Source organism: Chionomys nivalis, chromosome 15 (assembly GCF_950005125.1).
Source record: "Chionomys nivalis chromosome 15, mChiNiv1.1, whole genome shotgun sequence".
NCBI lineage: Eukaryota > Metazoa > Chordata > Mammalia > Rodentia > Cricetidae > Chionomys > Chionomys nivalis.
This window is the reverse complement of record NC_080100.1, coordinates 47079618-47101872: the sequence shown is the minus strand read 5'-3', so window position 1 is coordinate 47101872 and position 22255 is coordinate 47079618. Positions and strand designations below refer to the sequence as shown.

At 43.4% G+C, this 22255-nt stretch overlaps 1 protein-coding gene across 2 annotated transcripts; it reads right to left on the bottom strand.

Annotated features, from left to right (window-relative positions):
- Positions 1-3380: 3380 nt before the first annotated feature.
- On the bottom strand, positions 3381-10621 carry Btf3 (basic transcription factor 3). 2 transcript variants are annotated; one of them, XM_057790176.1, is made up of 6 exons: positions 10267-10458; positions 9882-9950; positions 7302-7415; positions 6821-7022; positions 4319-4375; positions 3381-3679 (listed from the first exon to the last, which is right to left on the bottom strand). In XM_057790176.1, exons 1-6 carry the CDS (start codon positions 10396-10398, stop codon positions 3633-3635), a joined length of 621 nt encoding a protein of 206 aa, XP_057646159.1. In that variant the 5' UTR covers positions 10399-10458; the 3' UTR covers positions 3381-3632. The 2 variants fall into 2 exon arrangements, with proteins under 2 accessions (XP_057646159.1, XP_057646158.1); XM_057790175.1 differs by lacking the exons at positions 3381-3679; positions 4319-4375; positions 10267-10458 and adding an exon at positions 10508-10621 and having other exon boundaries at positions 6792-7022.
- Between the last annotated feature and the right edge of the window lie 11634 nt (positions 10622-22255).

Here is a 22255-nt window from a genome sequence, read left to right as displayed (position 1 = left end):
GCAACAAAGGGATCAAAGTGTAAGAGGGCCTTTGCTTCTGGCTAGCAGCCAATTAGCAAAAAGGCCTGGTTCCCCTGGTTCCCCTGCTGACTGATTGCCCCAACTCAAGGGGACCCTTCCCTGTTTCCACAGCATGTCAGTATGTTTAGTTTGGGCTGATGGGGAGAGGCATATCGTCTCTGGCTTTTCAAACTATGCGTAGAATCTTCAATAATCATCTGCAGTTTTCCCATGAGACAGCTTTGCTAACATTTTTTTAAACCTGAAGGGCTTTTTCTTGTCCAATAGCATTTTTCCCCTTCCCGTTGACATTTTAAGTTATGCTTCTAAAAACAAACACGATTGTCTAGTTTCACAGTGCCCGGCGTGCTCGGGCTGGAGATGCGATACTGTTTTCTTCGCCGACTGTGCCTGCATTCCCAGAAGTCGCTGCAGAAACGGCGTCCAAGACTGCGCTGACTGGAGCGATGAGACCCTGTGCGATTAGGTTTATAACCGTGGTTTTGGAAAAGCTAAAAAATGTCTCTGCCTTATGACTTCTCCAAAGTACTGGTGTGTCTGTCTTCCATGTTTTCCTTCCTGGAGTGTAGGGTAGGGAAGGGCTAGAGAACCTGTGCCCGTTAACAAAGGAGACAGGCAGAAATCAGATGCAGCTAAATTTAAATTTAGGTCCCTCTTCCAAACCTGTTTCCAGATAGCACACACATATCCTCTATTAACTAGGAGGAAAAGTCACCCTAAGAACTTTTAGATGGAGAGGTCTAGCTCACTAGTGTATAGCCCTGGTTTCAGAGCTAGCAGAAAATTAAGTTTTGAAAATTTATTGGTTTTAAATTAGCATATAAAGAATTAGACGTCGTGACGGCAGTTTTCGAAGTTTTAGCAGCTAGCCTCCACCCTTTGTAACTTGCCCTGTCTGTGGTCCCTTCCCATTTGTACATGTCCTTCGGTCCCCACCTCCCCCTTCATCAGCATCTCTTTACCCTCTCTTGGTCGCTCTTCTAGTCTTTGAAGGTTTTATGTTAATACTCATTTCTATATTCAGGTATGGATTATAAGATAAGACCTGCATATTAGACAATGTTCTTTTTGTCCAAGCTTGGGTCACTTTGCGTAATGTTTTCTAGAACCACCCATTTTCCTGGGATTTCTTTCTTTACAAAGGAATAAAATTCCACCGAGGATGTATACCACAATTTTCATTATTCATTTGTGAATGAGCACTAGGTTGGTTGTTTCCTTGCTTTTGTGAACACAGCAGTAATGAGCCTTACTGTACAAGTATCTTGGTGGTCAGATAGTTCTGAGTCCACGTAGGAATAGTATAGCTGGGTCATATGGTGATTGTTTTTCAGAGAAACACCCTTACAGAGTTCCAGAATGGCTGTAGTCATTTGCACTCCCACCAACCGTATAATTAGGGTTCCTTCCTCTTTGCTACATCCTTGCCAGCACTTTTTGCCAAGTTTCTTGAAGGCAGCCATTCTGACTGGGTGAGGTGCTACCTGTAGTTTAGTTTGCATTTTCCCGGAGGCTGGGATAAAACCAGCCCTAACCACAGCCAAAAAATCATCGGCAAGACAAGAACAGTCCCCTCCTTTACTCTGCCAAGGGCTAAAATCCCTCCAAGTGGGGAGTGGCCTGGGCTTGAATCTTATTCTACCACTGAAGTGGCCGAGACTCACTCAGACAATTTCACCTCTTACAGATATTCTCTTCATCTATTCATGGTCCTCCTTCAGGATTTTAATTATTAGGAAACCAATCATGCTGTCCTTCACCAGTAGTAGCCGTGGAAATTACAAACACCACGAGGATACAGCGGATTGTGCTGCTGACACCAGCTACTCTAAACAACTTCATGGCCACCCCAGAGACAGTGCCGCCCTGTGGCTGTTATGTGCATCACTTCCCAGCCTAAGCTTGAGGAGCCAGCTGGTGACGTGCACCTTTTCTATCACATGGCTGGCAATGCTGCTCTTGCAATAAAGTAGAGCAGCGGCAAAGCAGCAATCAAATGTGATGAATCAAAGCGCTTCCTTTCCTGATAATGGAGACTATGAAGGGAAATTCTATTTGAGCCATAGCTACCGACACACTATATATGAACAATCAGCAAACAATTGTGGCTGAGGAATCCTCTCTGGTTAGGACAAAACAGGCTTAACCTCTGTACTGGACAGACCCAGCTGGAGACCTTTCTATAGATCTAAATCACATCACAGCCAGTCAGAAGCCACCTCTACAAATTCAGGACATGCCAGTGCCACCTAAATGTTTGATTCTGAGCTGAACCAAGACTGTTTCTAACTATGCTACTTAAAAAACTCCAGCTTAGCCATTCCATTTGCTTGGATTCTAAAAATGAGTTTTCCCAGGTACTAGATTTCCCTATTCCCTATGCCAGTATCGGAGAGTGCCCCATCACTGGGCAAGCTGCAATGCAATGTGTTTATAACCTGACCCATAAGCGTCTGAAGTCACGAGGTTTTTTTTTTTTAGCTGTTGAGACTTCAGGATCCTTGTCATTGTGGCAGTCTACCTTAAAGAAGGACAAGAGTAATTCTACAAGTCCCTACCAACTTTCCACTTGGCACAACTAACTCTGCACAGTAACTTTGGAATGCAGCACAGCACCCTGAAAGGGAACTGCAAGCCATAATATGCACTTAAAACCATCTCGTAATAGTAAAGGCAATTCTCAGTTCTCCTCTGTGCGCTGAAGTGCAACAGCTGCTACTAATTCTATAGTCAAGGGAACTTGCCCGGGATGGTGAACCTGGTCAATATTCTGATTATGGTGGCAGTTACAGTGTATGTTAACAGAGCCTTCAGTAACAAAGTATCAGGTTATACATATGAAATGGAGGTACTAGTTCCTACCACATAAACTTAAAATGTTAAAACTGGGCTGGAGAGATAGCTCAGCAGTTAAGAACTGCTCTTCCAGAGGACCCAGGTTCCATTCCCAGCACAAACATACACGGAGGCTCACAACCATCTAAAGCTGAGTTTTCCAGGGATGCAGTTACCCTCTTATCAACTCAGCAGGTACAGGCATGCACACGGTACACAGAAAGACACATAATCTTTAAAAAAAAAAGAGATACGCATAAAGATTCTATATGGCTTACAATAAACAATACCAAGAGGAAAAAACACTCTGACTTATGCACAGAACACAGTTCTCCTAGCACATCCACCACAAAGAGAGCATGAAAGCCATAAGGGTTGATGAGAAGTGAACTCTCCAACACACCAATTGTGGAATTTCACCAAATGCTACCAGTATGACCGCACACCATGATCAACTTTCTATAGACAACTGTTTACTGTGTCTATAAAGAAGTGTCAAGTAAATAACAATAAACCATATACTAGGCAAAGAATTTTATTAACCCTTTTCCAAACTTTATTCCCAGGCTTCTTCAGCTTAATTTGCTGCAAAGAATGAATTGTGTTTAAGCAAAAACTGAAAAGAGCTGCAGTGTCCAAGGGGCTTGGGCTTAAAAATATTAGCGATCTAGATTTGATCAGATCCATAAACAAAAGACCTTTAAAAAGCAGCCATGATATAAAATAGCAGCTCCTGTAACTTCTGCAAGAGTCACTTCTTCAGAAGTCCCCTCCGTTCAGTTTGCCTCGTTCTTAGAAGCCTCATCAAAATTCTCCACCAGGTCTAGAAAAGAATCAAACAGTAGACATCCTGAAAATAAGCCAATTCTACAAAATAACTCAGATATTTATGGAAACAATCTCAAATAAACCCGTCACCTCAAATGAGACCACGTTGGCATGGCAATAGAGTGTGGTCTGGCAAAGCTAACAGAATGAGCATCATGTTTAAATAATCTGTTTATCGCTCATCCTCCCTCAATTTAGAAACTAAAAACAATCAATATGATCAATATAACAGAAATAAAGACTACCATGACATGACCAGAGTCTAAGGCTTCAAGACATTTGTCTATAGTGGAAAAATTATGAATTTTTTTGTTCTTCCACATGACATGAACTCAACATAATTTAGTTGTACATGGTGTCACCTATCTGTAATCCCAGCACTCAAGAGGCTGAGTCAGAAGGTTCTGAAATTTGAGCTACATATTGAAACAATGTTTCAAACAAACTATATAAAAGAGAAACATTGCTAACACTAGAAATGTAAGCTCCCGCGGTTCTGTGTTTCAAAGCAGCTTGAGCCCTAAGAGCAGCTGATATCCTGCTCACCCACGATCACTGCTGTAACTCACCACCATCAGCCTGTGAACTTTTTCTGTAAAGATTCATTTTTCTCCCTTGTCAAAGTGATTCTTACCTGGGACTTCATCATCATCATCCTCTCCAGTAGCAAGGGGTGCTTTTCCATCCACAGCTGTGAAAGAAAAATGAAAATGTAACCAACCTATTTCTGTTTTTTAATTTTTTTTTTCTGAGACAGGGTTTCTCTGTGGAGCTTTGGAGCCTGTCCTGGAACTTGCTCTGTAGACCAGGCTGGGCTCGAACTCAAGAGATCCACCTGCCTCTGCCTCTGCCTCCTGAGCCGAATTAAAGGCTACCACCACCCAGCACCAACCCATTTCTTTAGATCAATAAATGTCAATCAAAAGGAAACACCAAGTTACAACCTGTATTCGTGACGGCAAGTGACACCCGAGGTTTAACAGAAAATTTTGATGGACACAAACAAATGAACACAGCTAATACTAACTTTGGATACAAAACAGTGAGAACACTGAGCGTAGGGAGTGCTCAGGGTATAGATAAAACCACACACCAAATTAAGGTTAGGTTGATTTTGGGAGGGCAAACGAAGAGGTCAGTCATTTCCCTAAATATTCTGTGCATGGTATAAAGCCTAGTAAGTACTGAAATAAAATATTAAAAAAAAATTAAGCCAAATACGGTGACTCAGACCAACCACCAAAGTTGGAATGCAAAGACAAGCCTACAGTAAACTCCAGGCCAGCTAGGGCTACATGGGGAGACCAATCTCAAAAAGCCATAAAGCGGAAGAACAAGAAGCAAAAAGGCCAAATTCAAAGTGACTTTCAACTGTTAAGTAACCACTGTTCCTCTTTTCTTCCCACTTTCCTTTTTGAGATAGTAGGAACTGAACTCAGGGCCTTGAATAAACTAGCAAGAACTCTACTACTGAGCTTCACTGCTCAGTCCACTTTAACAAACAAACAAACAAAATAAACGAGGCACTTTAATTTGTCCATGCTTTCAACATAAATTTTCAACTTTCAGTGCTCCTATTTCAGCCTCCCCAGTGGGTAGCACTGCAGTCATGGGCCATCACACCTAAGCCACTTTCATCAAACAGAAAGGTGAGTTCTGAGAGAAAACAGTTCTAACCTGCACACCCATCGTGGAAATTTCAAAAGCTGATCTCAAAGTCCCAGATGGCTTAAAACATCTTGATGCCTCTCCCATAACAATAAAAGCATAAAGTGAGTCAGCATCTAACAAAAACAGCTGAGGAAATAGCAAGCCACAGAGTAAACCCCTTGAGCTGCTTCTGCATTCATATTCTTAATTTTTTTTTTTTTTTTTTTGGTTTTTTGAGACAGGGTTTCTCTGTGGTTTTGGAGCCTGTCCTGGAACTAGCTCTTGTAGACCAGGCTGGTCTCGAACTCACAGAGATCCGCCTGCCTCTGCCTCCCAAGTGCTGGGATTAAAGGTGTGCGCCACCACCGCCCGGGTATATTCTTAATTTTTAAGCAAAATAAATAAAATCAAGCATTAAATTGTCATACCACCTATGATGGCTAATCTTGGTTACTTTGACGCCCGGGGGGGAGAAGGTACCTCAAAAACAAGGAATTGCCTCCATCAGATCAGCCTAATGGCATGTCTGTGGGGCATTTTCCTTATTGCTAATTGATGTAGAGAGATCAGCCCATTGTAGGTTAGTGTCATCCCTGGGCAGGTTGGCCTGGGATAAGAAAGGCTGTCCAGGGCCAAATGATCAGCCCTGAAAACACACATGTAACATTATACATACCAAGCAGGTTATTTTTAGAAATGTATAGGTATACACATATCCATATAACAATGAAATAAAGGCTGTGAATTTGAGCCCAGGAGTGGCCAATATAGCAGCATTTCTCCATGATTTTTGCCTCAAGCTCCTGCGTTGGCTTCCTTTGATGATGAACTTGTAAAGTGCAATGAAATAAAAACAAACCCTTTCTCCCCAACACGTTTTGGTCATGGTGTTTATTGCAACAGAAATCAAAAGAGAACACAGCCTGTTGTACATGTAAGTCAACTAGGCTACAATCTGCCCTAAACAAAATCCCAATAAAACTATAATTTGAAACACCAGAATATTGGCAGCTATCATCTACATTAGCAATTAATTATGTGTTTACAAATACTTAAGAGCCCCCAAATCACCAAACACAAAGACTGTAAATAAGATGGCATGCTAGTTTTACTTTTGTTTTTCTGAGACAGCATGTCTGTAAGTCTCGAACCCTCAATTCTCCCTAGTTCAGCCTCTCAAAGTGTTACCAGGTGTGGGTCACCATGCCCAGTCTGTCAACTTTAAACCTAAGCACAGCAAAATACAAAATTGACAGTTTTATTTATTAGTAAAGTTTCTAGTGTGATTCAAAGCTAGGAAGCTGGTAAAAAATAAACATCCACTAAACCAAGAAAACCTAAACATAACACTATAAATAAGACTACCTAAAAAAAAATTAAACGTTTATTATTCTTGTAGGTAAGTAAGTTGGAGTTCTACAGCTAAAGACATTCTTAGCAATTCTGAGCACTGAGCTCACACAAATGTGACTCTAAGGATACTCACATTGTTTGGGCAGAGCTTCAGCCAGTCTCCTTAAACTAGTCAGACTGTCTGCCCCAAGCTGGTTTAGAATGCTGGGAAGCATTTCTGTCAGTTGCTTTGTCTCGGCGTGGCCTGTAATGGTGAAGGTGTTTGCTGCCAGAGACGCCTGAACTTTAGGGTTGTTAAAATGGATCACTGTTCCTTGGTTTGTAAACATGTTCACCTAAAATAAAGAATATAATTACAAGTAACATTCACCGAAGATTCCTTTAAAAGCAATAATGTTTTTATTAAACTAAAATCTGGCTGATTGAGTTTTCCCTTTGAAGCACAGGAGACAATTTCCCTGGAATGCGTAAGCAAATACCTTTCTGGCTTCCCAGTTCCCCAGATACTCAAACATCTAATGGGGCATAGACTACAGTGCTAACAGCAGGGGCAAGACAATTACCTAGCCTATGATCATTAAAACTTTCCAGGTACGTCATGCTTTGGCACTCACCTCTTCAATACCAGAGATATTGTTCACCCCTAACTTCTTTAAGGAGAACTGCAGTTTTTTATCATCTGCTGTGGCTGTTCTGTGAACCACCTTCTTCTTTCTGCGAGCAGTTCCCTGGTGGGAGGAAAAGGGCAAACAGCAACATTTACACCACAGTAGTCTATCCTAATTGTTTCCAGCTGTTTGCTTCTGTACAAGATAATTAACCAAATGGAACATGGTGGTGCACACCTTTAGTCCCGGCACTCAAGACGAGGCAGAAGCAGGTGAGTATCTGAGTTTGAGGCCAGCCTGGTCCACATAGCAAGTTTCAGACAAACCAGAGGAAATTAGGTTTCAAATAAAAACAAATAAAATCAAGGGAAAATGTTACCAAACCCACAAACTATGAAGTTAAAAATGAAGGTTAAGATGAAGTATGGAAAAGGAACAGCTTATGAATTCTTCCTAAGTACTAGTTTGTCAGATGCAGAAATGTTTTTTTTAACAGGTCCTAACATTTTAAGTCTTTTAAAAAGTGATCAGAGGTGGCATGTACCAACCTAAATGAAACCTCATTTATACCTTTTGTTTTCAGAGAAAAATCAAGACTTCAATTAATACAAACAGATGAGACAGTAAACAAAATAACCAATGAATCTGTATACAAACCTCTACAGACAAGAGTGGAAAGCTAAAGTTCTTAACCCACTGAGATCTTCCGGCCAACATCTTTGATGTTCCTTAGGGAGACCAGATGGCCAGTTCCCCAGTGGAACTAGGAATGCGATCCCTCTTCCCTGCATTGCTCAGCTCCCTCCCTGGAGCAAAGTTCTCCTCCATCACCCAACCGATGGCTTCCACAGCATCACTGTCTTTCCTAGTTTACTTAAGTTATTCTTACTCATTTCTCATAATCCTGTTCAAGCTACTATCAATCTGTCTTCAAAGCCTCAACTCTGCACTAAGTGTATGACGTGTTAAGTCACTCCCAACTGTACACTATGAAAAGACTTCTGTAATACTAACTACAATACTACCAGGAAAAGATTAGATTCTAAAATACAGGCTACCACCTACAGATTCCACACATTTCACAAATGGAGAATTTACTATGCTTAGATAAAAGAGTTGTCAGTTTTTCCATTAGACACTGAGAAGGGTCTTGAATAATATTCACCTGAAAGTACGTAAATCTAACACTGATTTTCTCTAAACCTCACTCATACTGTAAGGTTTCTTAAAAGGTACAGAAAAATGTTCCCATATTATGACTGGAAACATTCTGTCTTAGCTTAACAAATACTAGATACAAAGTCTCCTGTATCAGATTAACTTGGAAGGCTTTCATTTTTCCTAGAGATGCCCCTCAAAGTAAAGCCAAGTGATCAGAGGAACAACCTTACACACAAGCACACCACTCCAAAAACTATACTGTAAGAAAGTTTCTCCACCCCAGCACCTGAAGGCACTGCCTTAAGGTAAAGGACAAGAACCATCTGCTGCTAATGTCATGAGTGGAAACCGAGGACTGCAATCAGGAGGATAGTTAACTGCTGGCCAAGTTCGCTAACTTAGCAGAGCTGTGTCTTACTTATGTGCTACATCTGGCTATCACACAGAAGACGCTCCTGAAGGTAAATGTTTAAGTTAGGACAGTTTAATAGGTAATAAACTCGTTCTACAGAAGCTCCACAAGCTTTACCAAGTAAAGACATGCTCTGATTCCCCTAGCTGCCACACTGTGTTAAACACCAGGAATGTGCTAACGCAATACAGGAGACTAGGGAGACCTTCCGCCTGGAGTGGACTGCAGACCAGCGAACACCAGGTTCACTAGCCTTCACTAAGCTCAGTATCCACTAGGAGTAACCAATTAGCCGAAACATTTTCTTTCTCCCAGTGTAGATTACAAAGACAGAACAAAACCAGACACGTGCTTAGATAGTATTTTCCAATCTAACATCGGCTGATCATGAATTCCAAATATACACCAACTAAGGAAGGTATCCTCAAATACCCTGCAAAGGAACAATTACCCCGTTAAATGTTTAGAAAGCATTACAGACAGGTCTTAATTAAAAAATTAAAAATAAGCACTAAGCAGAACAAGAAAACCAAGATATTCAGTTAACTTAAAAAGCAACAATAAACAAAGAAGGAGTGGGGACGCAGTGCTGGAGTAGAGAGCTTGCCTCGCGTGTACCTGAAGCCATGTTTGAGCTCCAGCACAGCTTAAAATAGGGAAAATAGAGAAGGCACCAATTTTGTACAAGTCAAGGGTAGAGGGTGTGGGTGTACAATGACTTTGGCAGAGAGCTTTCTGCAGTAATAAAACGAAATAAACGCTTCTGTTCATACGCTGTAATCTTAAAACCACGCAAGTAAAGTTACGTTTTAAGTGTTATTTTCTTCTCTACTCAATTACCCTCCCCCAATAGACAGCCTCTCCGTCTCTTTGTGTGTCTCGTCTCCTTGGATTCGCTAGTTTTGCGAACTTCCCCGACCAACCAAAGTGACAAAACAGCGCGTGAGATATGCAAAGGGAATGAAAAAGGCAAAAAACAAACAAACAAAAAAAACAAAAAACAAAAAACTTACTTTCCCACCAATGCGCACTTGTGCCTGCAGCTTGGCCAGTTTTTCCTGGTTCATGATCGTTTCTTTCATCTACAAAGAGAGGAAATGCTCAGCAAAGAACACTCGGCCTTCCTCCCGCATTCCACGCTCGTTATTTCCCAAGACACCCGCGGGAGAACGCCCTTCGCAGGCCGAGGCCTGAAACCCAAATTCACCCCGCAAAGCTCCAGAAGGCGGCTCCGAGCGAGCCGGGTGAGCACAGGCCGCCTCGCCCTCTCCGCCACACACACCCGGGCTCAGCGCCCACAGCCGACCGGCATCGCCCCCACCCCACCCGCGGCCCCGGCCGCCCTCGGCCTCGCCAGGGCCCGCCCGGCCCCGCCGCTCTCCGCAGGCCTCGCGGTACCTGAGGCTCCTGTCCTCCGGTCCCGCCGAGAGGTGGAGGAAGAGACGGCGTCGCCTCGCCCCCGGGGCAGCCGCCCCTGGCTCGCCCTCGCCCCCGAGAGTCGGCCTGAGCGGGAGCGCCTGTCCGTCGCATCGCTTTCCTCGCCTCAGCCCTGTCCCTCCCTGGCTCGCTCCAGCCGGCGACTGCCCGCCCCCGCTCCCGTCCTCCTCCCACGCCGACGTCCACAGCCTTTTTTTTGTACCTTGTCGGAGTGGAAATGGGGCCGCGCGGGGGACTAGGGTTCGCGCTCAGGGGGTCTCGGGCGGACCAGCTGAGATAAGGCGCACACACGCGGGGACGCAAGATGGCAGCTAGAGGGAGGCCGGAAGTGACGCGTCGCCACTTCCTCCGGAACTCAGGAAGCGGCCTTGGCGGCTCTGCGCACGCGCGGCCGGGGCCCCGCGGCTAGGGTGCGGGTTCTGGGGGTTCCTTGTTCTCTTTCCTCGCGTGCCGCGGCGGGCTGGGAGCAGCGCCGGAGAGCTGGGAGCCGCGGACACTACAGGTCGTCCTGGGAAAGGCTCCCTGCCGAGCTGTTGTTAAATCGGTCTTCCCTGCGTCCACCCTAGGGCATCCGGCTTTGTCCAGTAGGCAGCAGTGTCTGCTTAATAACGGGTGTAAATAAAGGAAACTATCAAAAACAGGGACGCTAATGTACCTTTCCGAAATTAGGTGGCTTGAGTGATGTTGAAAATCGCGATTCAAAATTTCTAAAAAGCATTGCCAGAATTCATCCCTTAGCTCCACCCCCTCAGCAATTTCATCCATTCAAGGATGAAACAGTGTTACAGACTTCTAATCCCCTTAACTCTCTCTACTCCCTACTGTCGCATCCTTACTTTACTCTCTAATGAGCAAACAGTTGACTCCTTGATGCCGAATCTGCGTGGATTTGACCATGAATCATCCACAATGGAGCAAACTTTACCCTGAATAATCAGAGACGGTTTGGGGCCTGGCGTGCTTGGAGATAAAAGCGTGGCTGTGAATTAAGGTTTGCTGAACTCCAGCCAATTGTGTTTCATTGTGGTTGTTGTTTTGTCTCATGGTGTGATGGTTGTTTTGAAAAGTGTCTCTCTCTTTTTTTTTTTTTTTTTTATCTTTTTTGGTTTTTTTCGAAACAGGGTTTCGCTGTAGTTTTGGAGTCTGCTCTGGAACTAGCTCTTATGGCCATTGCTGGCCTCGAACTCACAGAGACCCGCCTGCCTCTGCCTCCCGAGTGCTGGGATTAAAGCTGTGTACCACAACCGCCCGGCTTTGAAAAGTGTCTTGATAAGTAGTCCAGGCTAGACAGCTCCAGCCAACGGTGCCCCTCTGCCCCATCCGGTGCTGGGATTGCAGTTCTGCAGCCCTATCCCCAGACAAGTTTTAAGACAACCTTAAAAACCACCCACGTGGGAAAAAAAAAAATGGAACTTTCTGTGTGGTCTGCCTTCTTGCAGTCTTAACTTTTGGATGCTTTTGAATATTCAAAAGTGAATGCTGTGTTAGAGATTTGAGAGAGAATACAATTTATCCAAAAAATTTGTGTAAGTGCATACTCCCCCCTCTAGCTAAAGTCAATTTTTTTTTCTTGGAAAACTTTTTTACAAGAAGGTTAATGCAATAGTGAGGTGTCATTAATAAAATGGTGGCACATACCTTTAATCCCAGCACTCAGGAGGCAGAGGCAGGCGGATCTCTGTGAGTTTGAGGCCAACCTCTTGGTCTACAAGAGCTAGTTCCAGGATAGGCTCCAAAGCTACAAGGAAACCGTGTCTCGAAAAACCAAAAACAAAACGAAAGAAAAAGAGAACCGAAAATCAGGAGGGACAACTTGGTTGCTTTGTAACAGTTTTTTTTCTTGAAACAATGTTTCTTTTATCTATCTCAGAAAACCATGCTTGTTGTCTAGGCTGTGTAGTTCCCCAGCCTAACCATAAAAATCCAAATAATTGAGGTGAGGCAAGAGTATTCAGTGGTGCAGAGAACATATAAAATATACGACTGTGTTACATTAAAATGTAGAGCTGGTCCTTTTTAAAGAAATGCATATCTATGGAATATTTTAACCTTTGTGTTATATTGAGGACATGTGAAACTTGTGTGTGTTTGTGTATGTGTGTATAACAACTCTAGTTGTCTTGGAACTAGCTTTTGTAGACCAGGCTGGCCTCGAACTCACAGAAATCTGCCTCTACCTCCCGAGTGCTGGGATTAAAGGTGTGCCCATGATGATTTCTAATTTTTTTGCATAAAACTCTACATATGTAACTGACACCTGCCTCATCTTTTATACTAATATTAAAAAAATGTGACTTATTTTCCCCTATTCCTCCATGGCATTGAAGATTTATATGATCTTGAAAGTCATCAAAGACTTACTAATTGTAAGGGAAGACAGTGTTTATTTTGACTCTTGCTGCTTGTGCTTCTTTTGTGAACATCAGAACTTAAGAGTTTGCTAATATTCCTGTACCAATCTTTTCAAAATAACCAAAGGGCTCCGTTGATAGTAGCATATGCATTTAATCCCAGCACTTGGGAGGCAGAGGCAGGTGGATCTCTGTAAGTTAGTTCAAGGGTAGCCTGATCTGTAGAGCGAGTTCCAGGACAGCCAAGTATACAGAAAGAAACCCTCTCTACAACCAACCAAACAAACGACTGGAAAGGCTTTGTTGCTGTTTCATTCTCCCATATAGTTACTACTTTGTAGTTGTAGACAGGACTGCCTTTTCCACATGTTCCCAATATCTCCAGCCAGTATGGAGGGTTGACATCCCACCATTTGCTGCTCATATAGAACAAGGCAAGAAGTGCTTCCTTAGCATTCGAGATGCTTCTGTCTACAGAATGGGAGAGAAGAGAAACATGTTTGCTCCCCTTAGTTTATAATCTATATCTAATCAAAACCTAGGACCCGTTTTCATCTCTGACCTGCACTTGAGCTTGCTTCAGCAAAAGTCAGAGATTTACTTGACATTATGCTTGATTCTTTTATTTATTTATTTATTTATTTATTTATTTATTTATTTATTTATTTATTTTGTGTGTGTGTGTGTGTGTGTGCGCGCGCGCGCGCATTGGGGTTTTGCCTGCATGGGTGCCTGTGTGAGGGCGTCAGATTCTCTGGAACTGGAGTTCCTGACAATTGTGAGCTGCCGTGTGGGCGCTGGGAACTGAAGCACGGCCAGTGCTCTTAGCCATGGAGCCATATCTCCAGCCTGACATTATGCTTAGTTCTTAAGGAGAGTTTCAGCCCACAAGACGTTTGAGAAATAACTAAAGATGGTTGTTTCTATGCTTTCATCTGATTTGTGTGTGTAAAGGGCAGAGGGCAGCTACTCGGAGTTGATTACTTTCCTCGTGGGTCCTGGAGATTGAGCTGAGGTCTTCAAACTAGTGTGGCAAGTACTTTCTCCTGAGCCATCTCACTGCCCCGGTTCCTGTGCTTCTAGATGCCTGGGAACCGCAGGACACACCCTCCACCAATCTCCCTTCCATCTTCCTCCTAGTATCACTGTCTCTGCCAAGTTAATATCTAAACATTATCTCTCCAAGTCTCAGAGAACCTTGCTCAGATACCTTTACCCCACTAATCTACATCTCTGCCACAGTAACCTTGTTTGTTCTTGTAGTTTCATTTTTCCTCTCTTCAAATTCTGTTTAGTGTCAGGCAGTGCTTAGCTTGTCTACACAGTATGTATCCCACAGAGAATGTGGCTCTGGGGGCACACGGAACATTTGTGAGGTGTGTAGAAATTAGCCCAATTTGGGAAATAACCGGGCTAGCTAAAAGATAAAACAATTATATTTTTATTCATTATAAGGGGGAAACTCACGAAACAGGACTGAGAAGCCCAAGCTCAGCTGTGCCCCATGGGAATCACACAGAGAGTGTGCACCTGGGCCATGCACCTCGTTTACTCCGGGTACCAGAAAGCCGTGCCTTAACTTGGACCCACCTCTTAAGGATAATTGGCTAACAAGGCTTCTCCATCAGAGGTGATTGATACAAACCTCGTCCAGATGCAGAGGATAGTCAGTCAGTGGCAGGGAAAGATGGTGTGTTATTTCCCCTCCTCGTTTCTCCTTCCTAGCTACATTTAAAAGTCCAGAGAAGAAATACATTTTCCATGGGTGGAACCCACAAGGCCTGGGAAGGTAGATTTAACTGTGCAGTATTAGAACATACTTACGAGAAACTCTCCCAGGCCTCCTGGCAGCAGAGCAAGTATTGGCTGGTGCTGTAGCCTGACTGCTGTATCTACACTGGGAAAGGATGATCCCTGGGTAGCACCCATGTAGGTTATGGTGGAACAGAGGGAGATTTTCCTTCAACTCCCTGCTTGCTGCAAGGAAGTTGCAGAGTGGGTGACCTCTGTACATAAATTGTTGAAACTAAGTACGGGGTCTAATGCAATGAAATAAGTCTTTTGGGGGCCCACTTTTACACAGGGGCAAGAAAAAAAAACCAAGAAAGTCTGTTTCACCCCTCAGATGGAGACTCCACAAGATGACCTGTAACAAGACGGTCTCTCAGCTCCAACCACAGATGTGAACTTCTGCTGAGATTGCTAACACCTAATCCAGCTCTTCCCAGGCAAATGCTAGCTCATCAGCAAGACCGTGAGAGATTCCTTACTGAGGCAGAAACAGCTAAGCCAGGAAGGCAGTTACTGAAGGAGTTCAGGAGCAGGAGACCGAGTCTCTTAGAGTCAGAACGGTCCATTTCACACATCCTCCTTAGGAACCCACAGGCAAGGACAACAGGGCTGTCTTCCCCATGAAACTCTGGCTCAGACCTTGGCTCTGCTTTATCCAGTGAAAATCCTCCAGGATATCTATCATGTCCAAAAATCAAGGGGTGGAAGTATGGGGGGGTACCACTCATTGTCCCCCAATCAGCTCATTTGTCCTCCTTTAATGTAGTACTCTGCTGGCTAAGAGGCCTTGGCTCCAGAAGAGGAGGCAGCTTCACCAGGAGAGAGAATAGAGATCTCGCGGAACTGAAGCTCCGACTTCCACCTGGGCTCTCTGGGCTCCTTGTGCCTCTGAGTCAAAAAGTGAAAAAGGAAGTTGAGGGTTTGGGTGGGGTACTGTCTACTACTCCACGGGGAGGGAGGGAAATGTGACTCTGGAATTCAGGAGGTCCCTAATGAAACTTTCAGGTCACTCCATTGGCTAAAGGTCATGCCAGCTGATGTTGCCAAAGGCAACAGGTAGTAGAAAATAATTATAAAAACAGCTGTGACCACATGGCAAGGTATAGAAATGAAAACGTTATATAATTGCTATGACTTCTTTTTATGAAAAAGTTTGTAATTGTGTGCATATTACTGTGCTGGTTAGTTTTATGTCAACTTGACACAAGCTAACGTCATTTGAAGAAGAGAACCTCAATTAAGAAAATGCCTCTGTAAGATCTGACTCTAGGTAAGTTTGTAAGATAGTTTCTTAATTAGTGTATGATGGGGGAGGGCCCAGCCCATTGTAGGTGGGGCCATCTCTAGACTGGCGGTCCTGGGTTCTATAAGGACAAAGGCTGAGCAAGTCACGAGGAGCAAGTCTGTAAGGAATATTCCTCGATGACCTCTGCATCAGCCCCTGCCTCCAGGATCCTGCTCTCACTGCTTTTGATAACGAACTGTGATATAGAATTGTGAGTGAAATGAACCTCTTCCTCCCAAAGTTGCTTTTGGTCATGGTGTTTCATCACAGTGAGGGTAACCCTAAGAAAATTACCTACTGGTTGTTTTTCTGGAGGATCCACAGTCTACCAGGGACACCACAGTCTACCAAGGACACCACAGTCTGTCTACCAGGAACAGCTCAGTCTACCAGGGACACCACAGTCTACCAGGGCCACCTCAGTCTACCAGGGACACCACAGTCTCCCAGGGACACCTCAGTCTGTCTACCAGGGACACCTCAGTCTACCAGGGACACCACAGTCTCCCAGGGACACCACAGTCTACCAGGGACACCACAGTCTACCAGGGACACCACAGTCTACCAGTGATATAGATATGAATAATTTGCATTGGTATGGATTTTACGGTCAATTTTGTTATATGTATATGTATTTCTGCTCTTGATTAAGGTATTGTGATTGTATAGTTCATTTTTAAAATGTAATGTATAATTAGGAAATATAGGTTGTTGATGGATAATCATCAATAATAGTCAAGCTTGTAGTTATGTTAGTTAGATTTTCTAGATATATAGAGATATATTTGTTAGATAGGCATTCTTCATATCTTTCAAAGGCTACAGAATATGGCATTTAAGTGTTTTAATAACTTAGGGCTTTTCATGACAATGAGACACGTCTGCTCCTGGAAGCACCAGCTACTTCAAGAGGATGATGGGCATTGAAGAGGCTCCTTATGGAGTTTGATAGTCATTTGGGCAAGAAACTGCTCTTGCCTGGACTGATGCAGAAACTGGACACAAAGAACCCGCAGAGAGAGGACTGCTGAACTTGCCTAAAGGTGAGATGATCTTTCAGGGTTACTGACTCATGAAAGAGTCTGCGAGACATTCTGCAGGACACAGCAGATAGTGACTGAACTGTCTTTGAAATTTCCTGCTTCATGGAAATGTCTGCTGGAAACTATGGACCTGTAGGCCGAAGATGAATGCCCCAACGGTACAGAGGAACTTTGGGTGACTGTCCAGGCAGTGAGATGTCTCTGTCATTTCTAGAATTTTGGATTTCTTGTTTGCTTAGGTAATATTATATCCTTCTGGAGTCTTTGATGAAGTTGAAGAATAAATAGATAGTTATAGTTTTCCTTAGTTATGATAAAAAAATAGATATAAATATTGTAACTGTAATTCTTGCTTGATAATTGTTTTGTTATATGTAATTTTACTATGTTAAAATGAAAGCCTTCTTTTGTTTAAACAGAAAAAGGGGAAATGATGGAGGAGGGTCATCTTTCTTTTTGTTGCTTTTATTGGTTAATTAATAAAGAAACTGCTTGGCCTCTGATAGGGTAGAATTTAGATAGGCGGAGTAAACAGAACAGAATGCTGGGAGAAAGAAGCTGAGTCAGTGAGTCGCCATGATTCTCTCACTCCAGACAGATGCAGGTTAAGATCTTTCCTGGTAAGCCAGCTTGTGGTGCTACACAAAATATTAGAAATGGGTTAGATCAATATGTAAGAGCTAGCCAATAAGAGGCTGGAACTAATGGGCCAGGCAGTGTTCAAAAGAATACAGTTTCCGTGTAATTATTTCGGGTGTAAAGCTAGCTGGGTGGCGGGACGCAGCCCACCGCTCATACTGCAACATACCAGGGACACCTCAGTCTACCAGGGACACCACAGTCTACCAGGGACACCTCAGTCTACCAGGGACACCACAGTCTACCAGGGTCACCACAGTCTACCAGGGACATCACGGTCTACCAGGGCCACCTCAGTCTACCAGGGACACCACAGTCTACCAGGAACTGCACAGCAGGAGAGAACCCCTGGAATTTGAAGGACTGGAGAAATCGACTAGCTGAGAACAGAACACTTCAGACTGGCAGTAAGAATGAAGCATACACGGTGTAAGAAGGCTAGATCAGTGTCTCCTGAAGCCCACGATATCTATGACATTTGGTGGCTCACCATCGGATCAGTTCTTATGAAGGGGTACAATTACACCTGAAGGGCTCCAGGAGGCCTGAGCATGGCAAGCATGCTCCCAAAAGGTTTTGTCCTTTTCCCCATTTCCCTCTCCCTGACTGAAAAACTGCTTAGATCACACTCCTAAAGCTAACCTCCAGGGTCTCTTTCCTTATTTGGCCACAAACTCATTCCTGAGACTAAACACCAAAGTCCAACAATCAAAATTCATTATTTGGCTAATATGTCCAAACAGGACTTACCAACTCCCCCAGCACAGATTCTCCTTAAAGACCCACTCCTGCAAAAATAAATAAATAAATTTAAAAATACCACCTGCTTGTTGCTTGCTGCTTACTGTCTACCTTTGCCTGATCCAGAAGCAGCCCCTGACCCTTGCTTGCCCCTCTGGGGTAATAAATCTCTGTGCTGAGAATTTGGTGTTTGGGTATATACTGTACCCACTGGGGTGGGCGCGCCAACCCTTTCCTTACAATACTCTTTTCAGTTTTTTCTTAAATTCTCTATCAAGTGACAAACATTGTAACATGTGTTAGCCTATTAAAGGAGAGCCAACCTGCCCTTTGCTTGCTCAGTAGTGCCATTATCTGCCACAATCTGGGTAGGATTAACCAATATTTTTCTTTTCTTTATGATGATTGAAACTCATTTGCTATTTTCAGTTGTGATAGTTTTCTCTTCAGGGACTGGAAAGATGACTCAGTGGTTAAAATAATGTGTTGTTCTTACAGAGGACGGAAGGTTGAGTCCCAGCATCCACATGGCAGCTCTGTCTGTAACTCCAGTTATATGCCCTCTTCTGGGTTCTAGGGCACTGGGCACATGCATGTGGTGCACAGGTGTACACGCAGGCTAAACACCCGTACGTGAAAGAAAAAACATGAAAGAAAAAAGTTTTCAAAGTTATTTATCTGGAAGATTTTAAACTAGTCGACTCAAAAATTACCAAATACTTATATGACAGTTCATTTGATACTCAGGCATCCTCAGAAGATATGAGGACAGTGTGTACTTGACTAAATTTTCAAAGCTGTTCATGCCAAGAAATGGTGAAGGATGAGACTACCAAGATAAAGAAGCAATTATGAGGGCATTGGAATATACACTGAGGACCTGGAGTTTAATGGTGAATAGAGGAGTATTGTGGAATATTTAACCAGTTTATGCTGCAGAATATTACTTTAATGTGTAAAGGTGTGTTACATTTGTTTAATGGTGTAAGGATGTCTTCAATTGTGTAAAGATGTATTGCATCTGCTTCACCTTGCCTACTACCTAAGGCACCTGATTTGGTCTAATAAAGAGCTAAACAGCTGCCCATCAAAATCCCAGTAAAATTTTTCAAAGACCTTAAAAGAATGGTACTCAACTTCATTTGGAAAAGCAAAAACCCAGGATAGCCAAAACAATCCTGTGCAATAAAAGAACTTCTGGAGGCATCACAATCCCTGACTTCAAACTCTACTACAGAGCTACAGTACTGAAAACAGCCTGGTATTGACATAAAAACAGACAGGAGGACCAATGGAACCAAATAGAAGACCCAGATATCAATCTACACATCTTCGAACACCTGATCTTTGATAAAGAAGCAAAAAAATATCAAATGGAAAAAAGAAGGCATATTTAACAAGTAGTGCTGGCATAACTGGATATCAACATGCAGAAAAATGAAAATAGACCCATATATATCACCATGCACAAAACTCAAGTCCAAATAGATCAAAGACCTCAACATAAAGCCAGCCACACTGAACCTTATAGAAGAGAAAGTGGAAAGTACACTTGAACGCATTGGCACAGGGAACCACTTTCTAAATATAACCCCAGCAGCACAGACACTGAGATAAACAATTAATAAATGGGACCTCCTGAAACTGAAAAGGTTCTGTAAAGCAAAGGACATGGTCAACAGGACAAAACGACAGCCTACAGAATGGGGCAAGATCTTCACTAACCCCACATCAGACAAGAGGTCTGATCTCCAAAATATACAAAGAACTCAAGAAATTGGACACCAAAAGATCACATAATCCAATAAAAAAAAATGGAGTACAGACATAAACAGAGAACTCTCAACAGAGAATCTAAAGTGGCTAAAAGACACTTAAGAAAATGTTCAACATCCTTAGTCATCAGAGAAATGCAAATCAAAACCACTCTGAGCCGGGTGGCGCACGCCTTTAATCCCAGCACTCGGGAGGCAGAGGCAGGCGGATCTCTGGGAGTTCGAGGCCAGCCTGGTCTACAAGAGCTAGTTCCAGGACAGGCACCAAAGCTACAGAGAAACCCTGTCTCGAAAAACCAAAAAAAAAAAAAAAATTATTTTAAGTGAGTGCATGAGTATTTTGCATGTATTTATGTATATGCACCATGTGCGTAGCTAGTGTTGGGGTCGGAAGAGGGCCCCCATCCCCTGGGACTGGAGTTACAAACAGTTGTGAACCCCTATATAGGGTCCTCTGCAAGAAGAATGAATGAGCCAGCTCTCCAGCCCTCAAAGCTCTTTTTGATGACCGTAACTTGGTGTATCCCTTAAATCAGCGGAAGCTTCTGAAGTGAGAATAGCAGATCCTTTACCAAGTTTTCAAGCCAGTGTAGCTGGTTGGTGCAGTTTAGCCATAAACAAAACAGCTACCTTAGAAATATAAAGCGTGGCTCTTCTAGATGTACTAGCTATGTCATGCTAAACTTTTATAAGGACTTAGAATGTAGTATTACTGATAGAATAATAGGTATCAAAATGTGAACATCGAAAGTCAGAACAGATGATGTTCTCATTGCTCATTTGATCCAGGTAGAGTAGTTCATATCCTATGTCCCGCCAGCTCTGGATGTACACTGGCGATGAGAGGCTGTTCCCCACAGAGACTGACCTAGGTATGGCTGCCAGCTGCCCAGGAACAGTGGCTACACGTGGTTGTGGGACCAGATGCCAGATATCTGCCTTCTATTAACTAGGCTCAACATAAAGCCCTGACCACGAGCTGACTTAACCTAGAACAATCTATACAAAGATGGCCCAGTTATCTGTTTCACAAAGTATCTGCTGCAGGAACTTCTTGACAGCTGGAGGAATTAAGCCCTTTCTTTTCTTTTCTTTTCATTTCGTTTCTTGTCTTGTCTTTCTTTTTTGGTTTTTCAAGACAAGATTTCTGTGAGTAACAGCCCTGTCTGTCCTAGAACTCTTTGTAGACCAGACTGGTCTCAAATTCACAAAGATCTGCCGGCCTCTGTCTCCTGAGTGCTGGAAGTAAAGGTGTACATTACTACGCTCACCTTAGAACCTTGGTTCTTTAGAAGAGCAGCAGCCAGTGCTCTCAACCCCTGAGCCATCTCTTCAGTCCTGAGCGATCCTATTGTTGTCCATCAGTCACGGAGGCTGATCGAATGAAACACAGCAGGCTTTGTCTTCACCTCCTGTGGTGGTCAGTTTTAATTGTCTACATTCCATAATCTAGAATCTTCTGGCAGGCAGGTCTTTAGGCACACCTGTGAGGGGCAGCTAGGTTAACTTTCTAGAGCATCTATGAGAGATTGTCTTGATTGTCTTAGTTGGTGTGGGGAGACCTATTTTAACTGTGGGGAGACCCAGTCTTTGAGTAGGGAGCTTGTGCTGTATAAAATGGGAAAGGTGAGCTGAAAAGTTCATTTGCTGGTGGTGGACTTAATGTGACTAGCTGGTTTTCTATTCCTTGCCTTGAATTTCCTACCGTGATGGATTTCCCCCAGTACCCTGAACTGTGAGCTCAAAGAAACCCACTCTTCCTTAAATTAGTTTTATTACTGCAACAGTAGACGAAATCGCTTCCCACTGGCTGATGCAGTTTTAATAGATGTTCACTGGTAACTGACTATGCACCAAGAGAGCAGAGTAACTCATCTTTTGGCTCTTGTGCCTTTGTCTCTTAGATTTTAGTTGTCTCAGCAGAAAGGATTTGAGGACTGAAAGTCAGTGGGGTGACTGCTGTCTTAGTTAAGGTTCTCTTGCTGTGATGGAGCACCATGATCAAAAGCAAGCTGGGGAGGAAAGGGTTTATTTAGCTTATACTTCCCCATCATTGCTCATCATCAAAGGACGTTAGGACAGGAACCTGGAGGCAAGAGCTGATGCAGAGGCCATGGGTATTGCTTACTGGCTTGCTCAGTCTGCTTTCTTATAGAACCTAGGATCACCAGCCCAAGGATGGCACTACCCTCAATGGGCTGGGCCCTCCCACATCGATCACTAATTAAAATGCCCTCCCACATCGATCTCTAATTAAAATGTCTCCGTAGGCAAGCCTGTAAAGCATTTTCTTAATTGAGATTCCCTCTTCTCAGATGACTATAG

Bases quoted from the DNA above. Each gene is read 5' to 3' on its own strand.
- Btf3 (XM_057790176.1), bottom strand. From the start codon at position 10,398: ATGCGACGGACAGGCGCTCCCGCTCAGGCCGACTCTCGGGGGCGAGGG. The intron at 9,951-10,266 runs GTACCGCGAGGC...CTCTCTTTGTAG, and splicing joins CCGGAGGACAGGAGCCTCAG to ATGAAAGAAACGATCATGAA. The intron at 4,376-6,820 runs GTGAGTATCCTT...TTTCTTTCACAG, and splicing joins TGAAGCTCTGCCCAAACAAT to CTGTGGATGGAAAAGCACCC.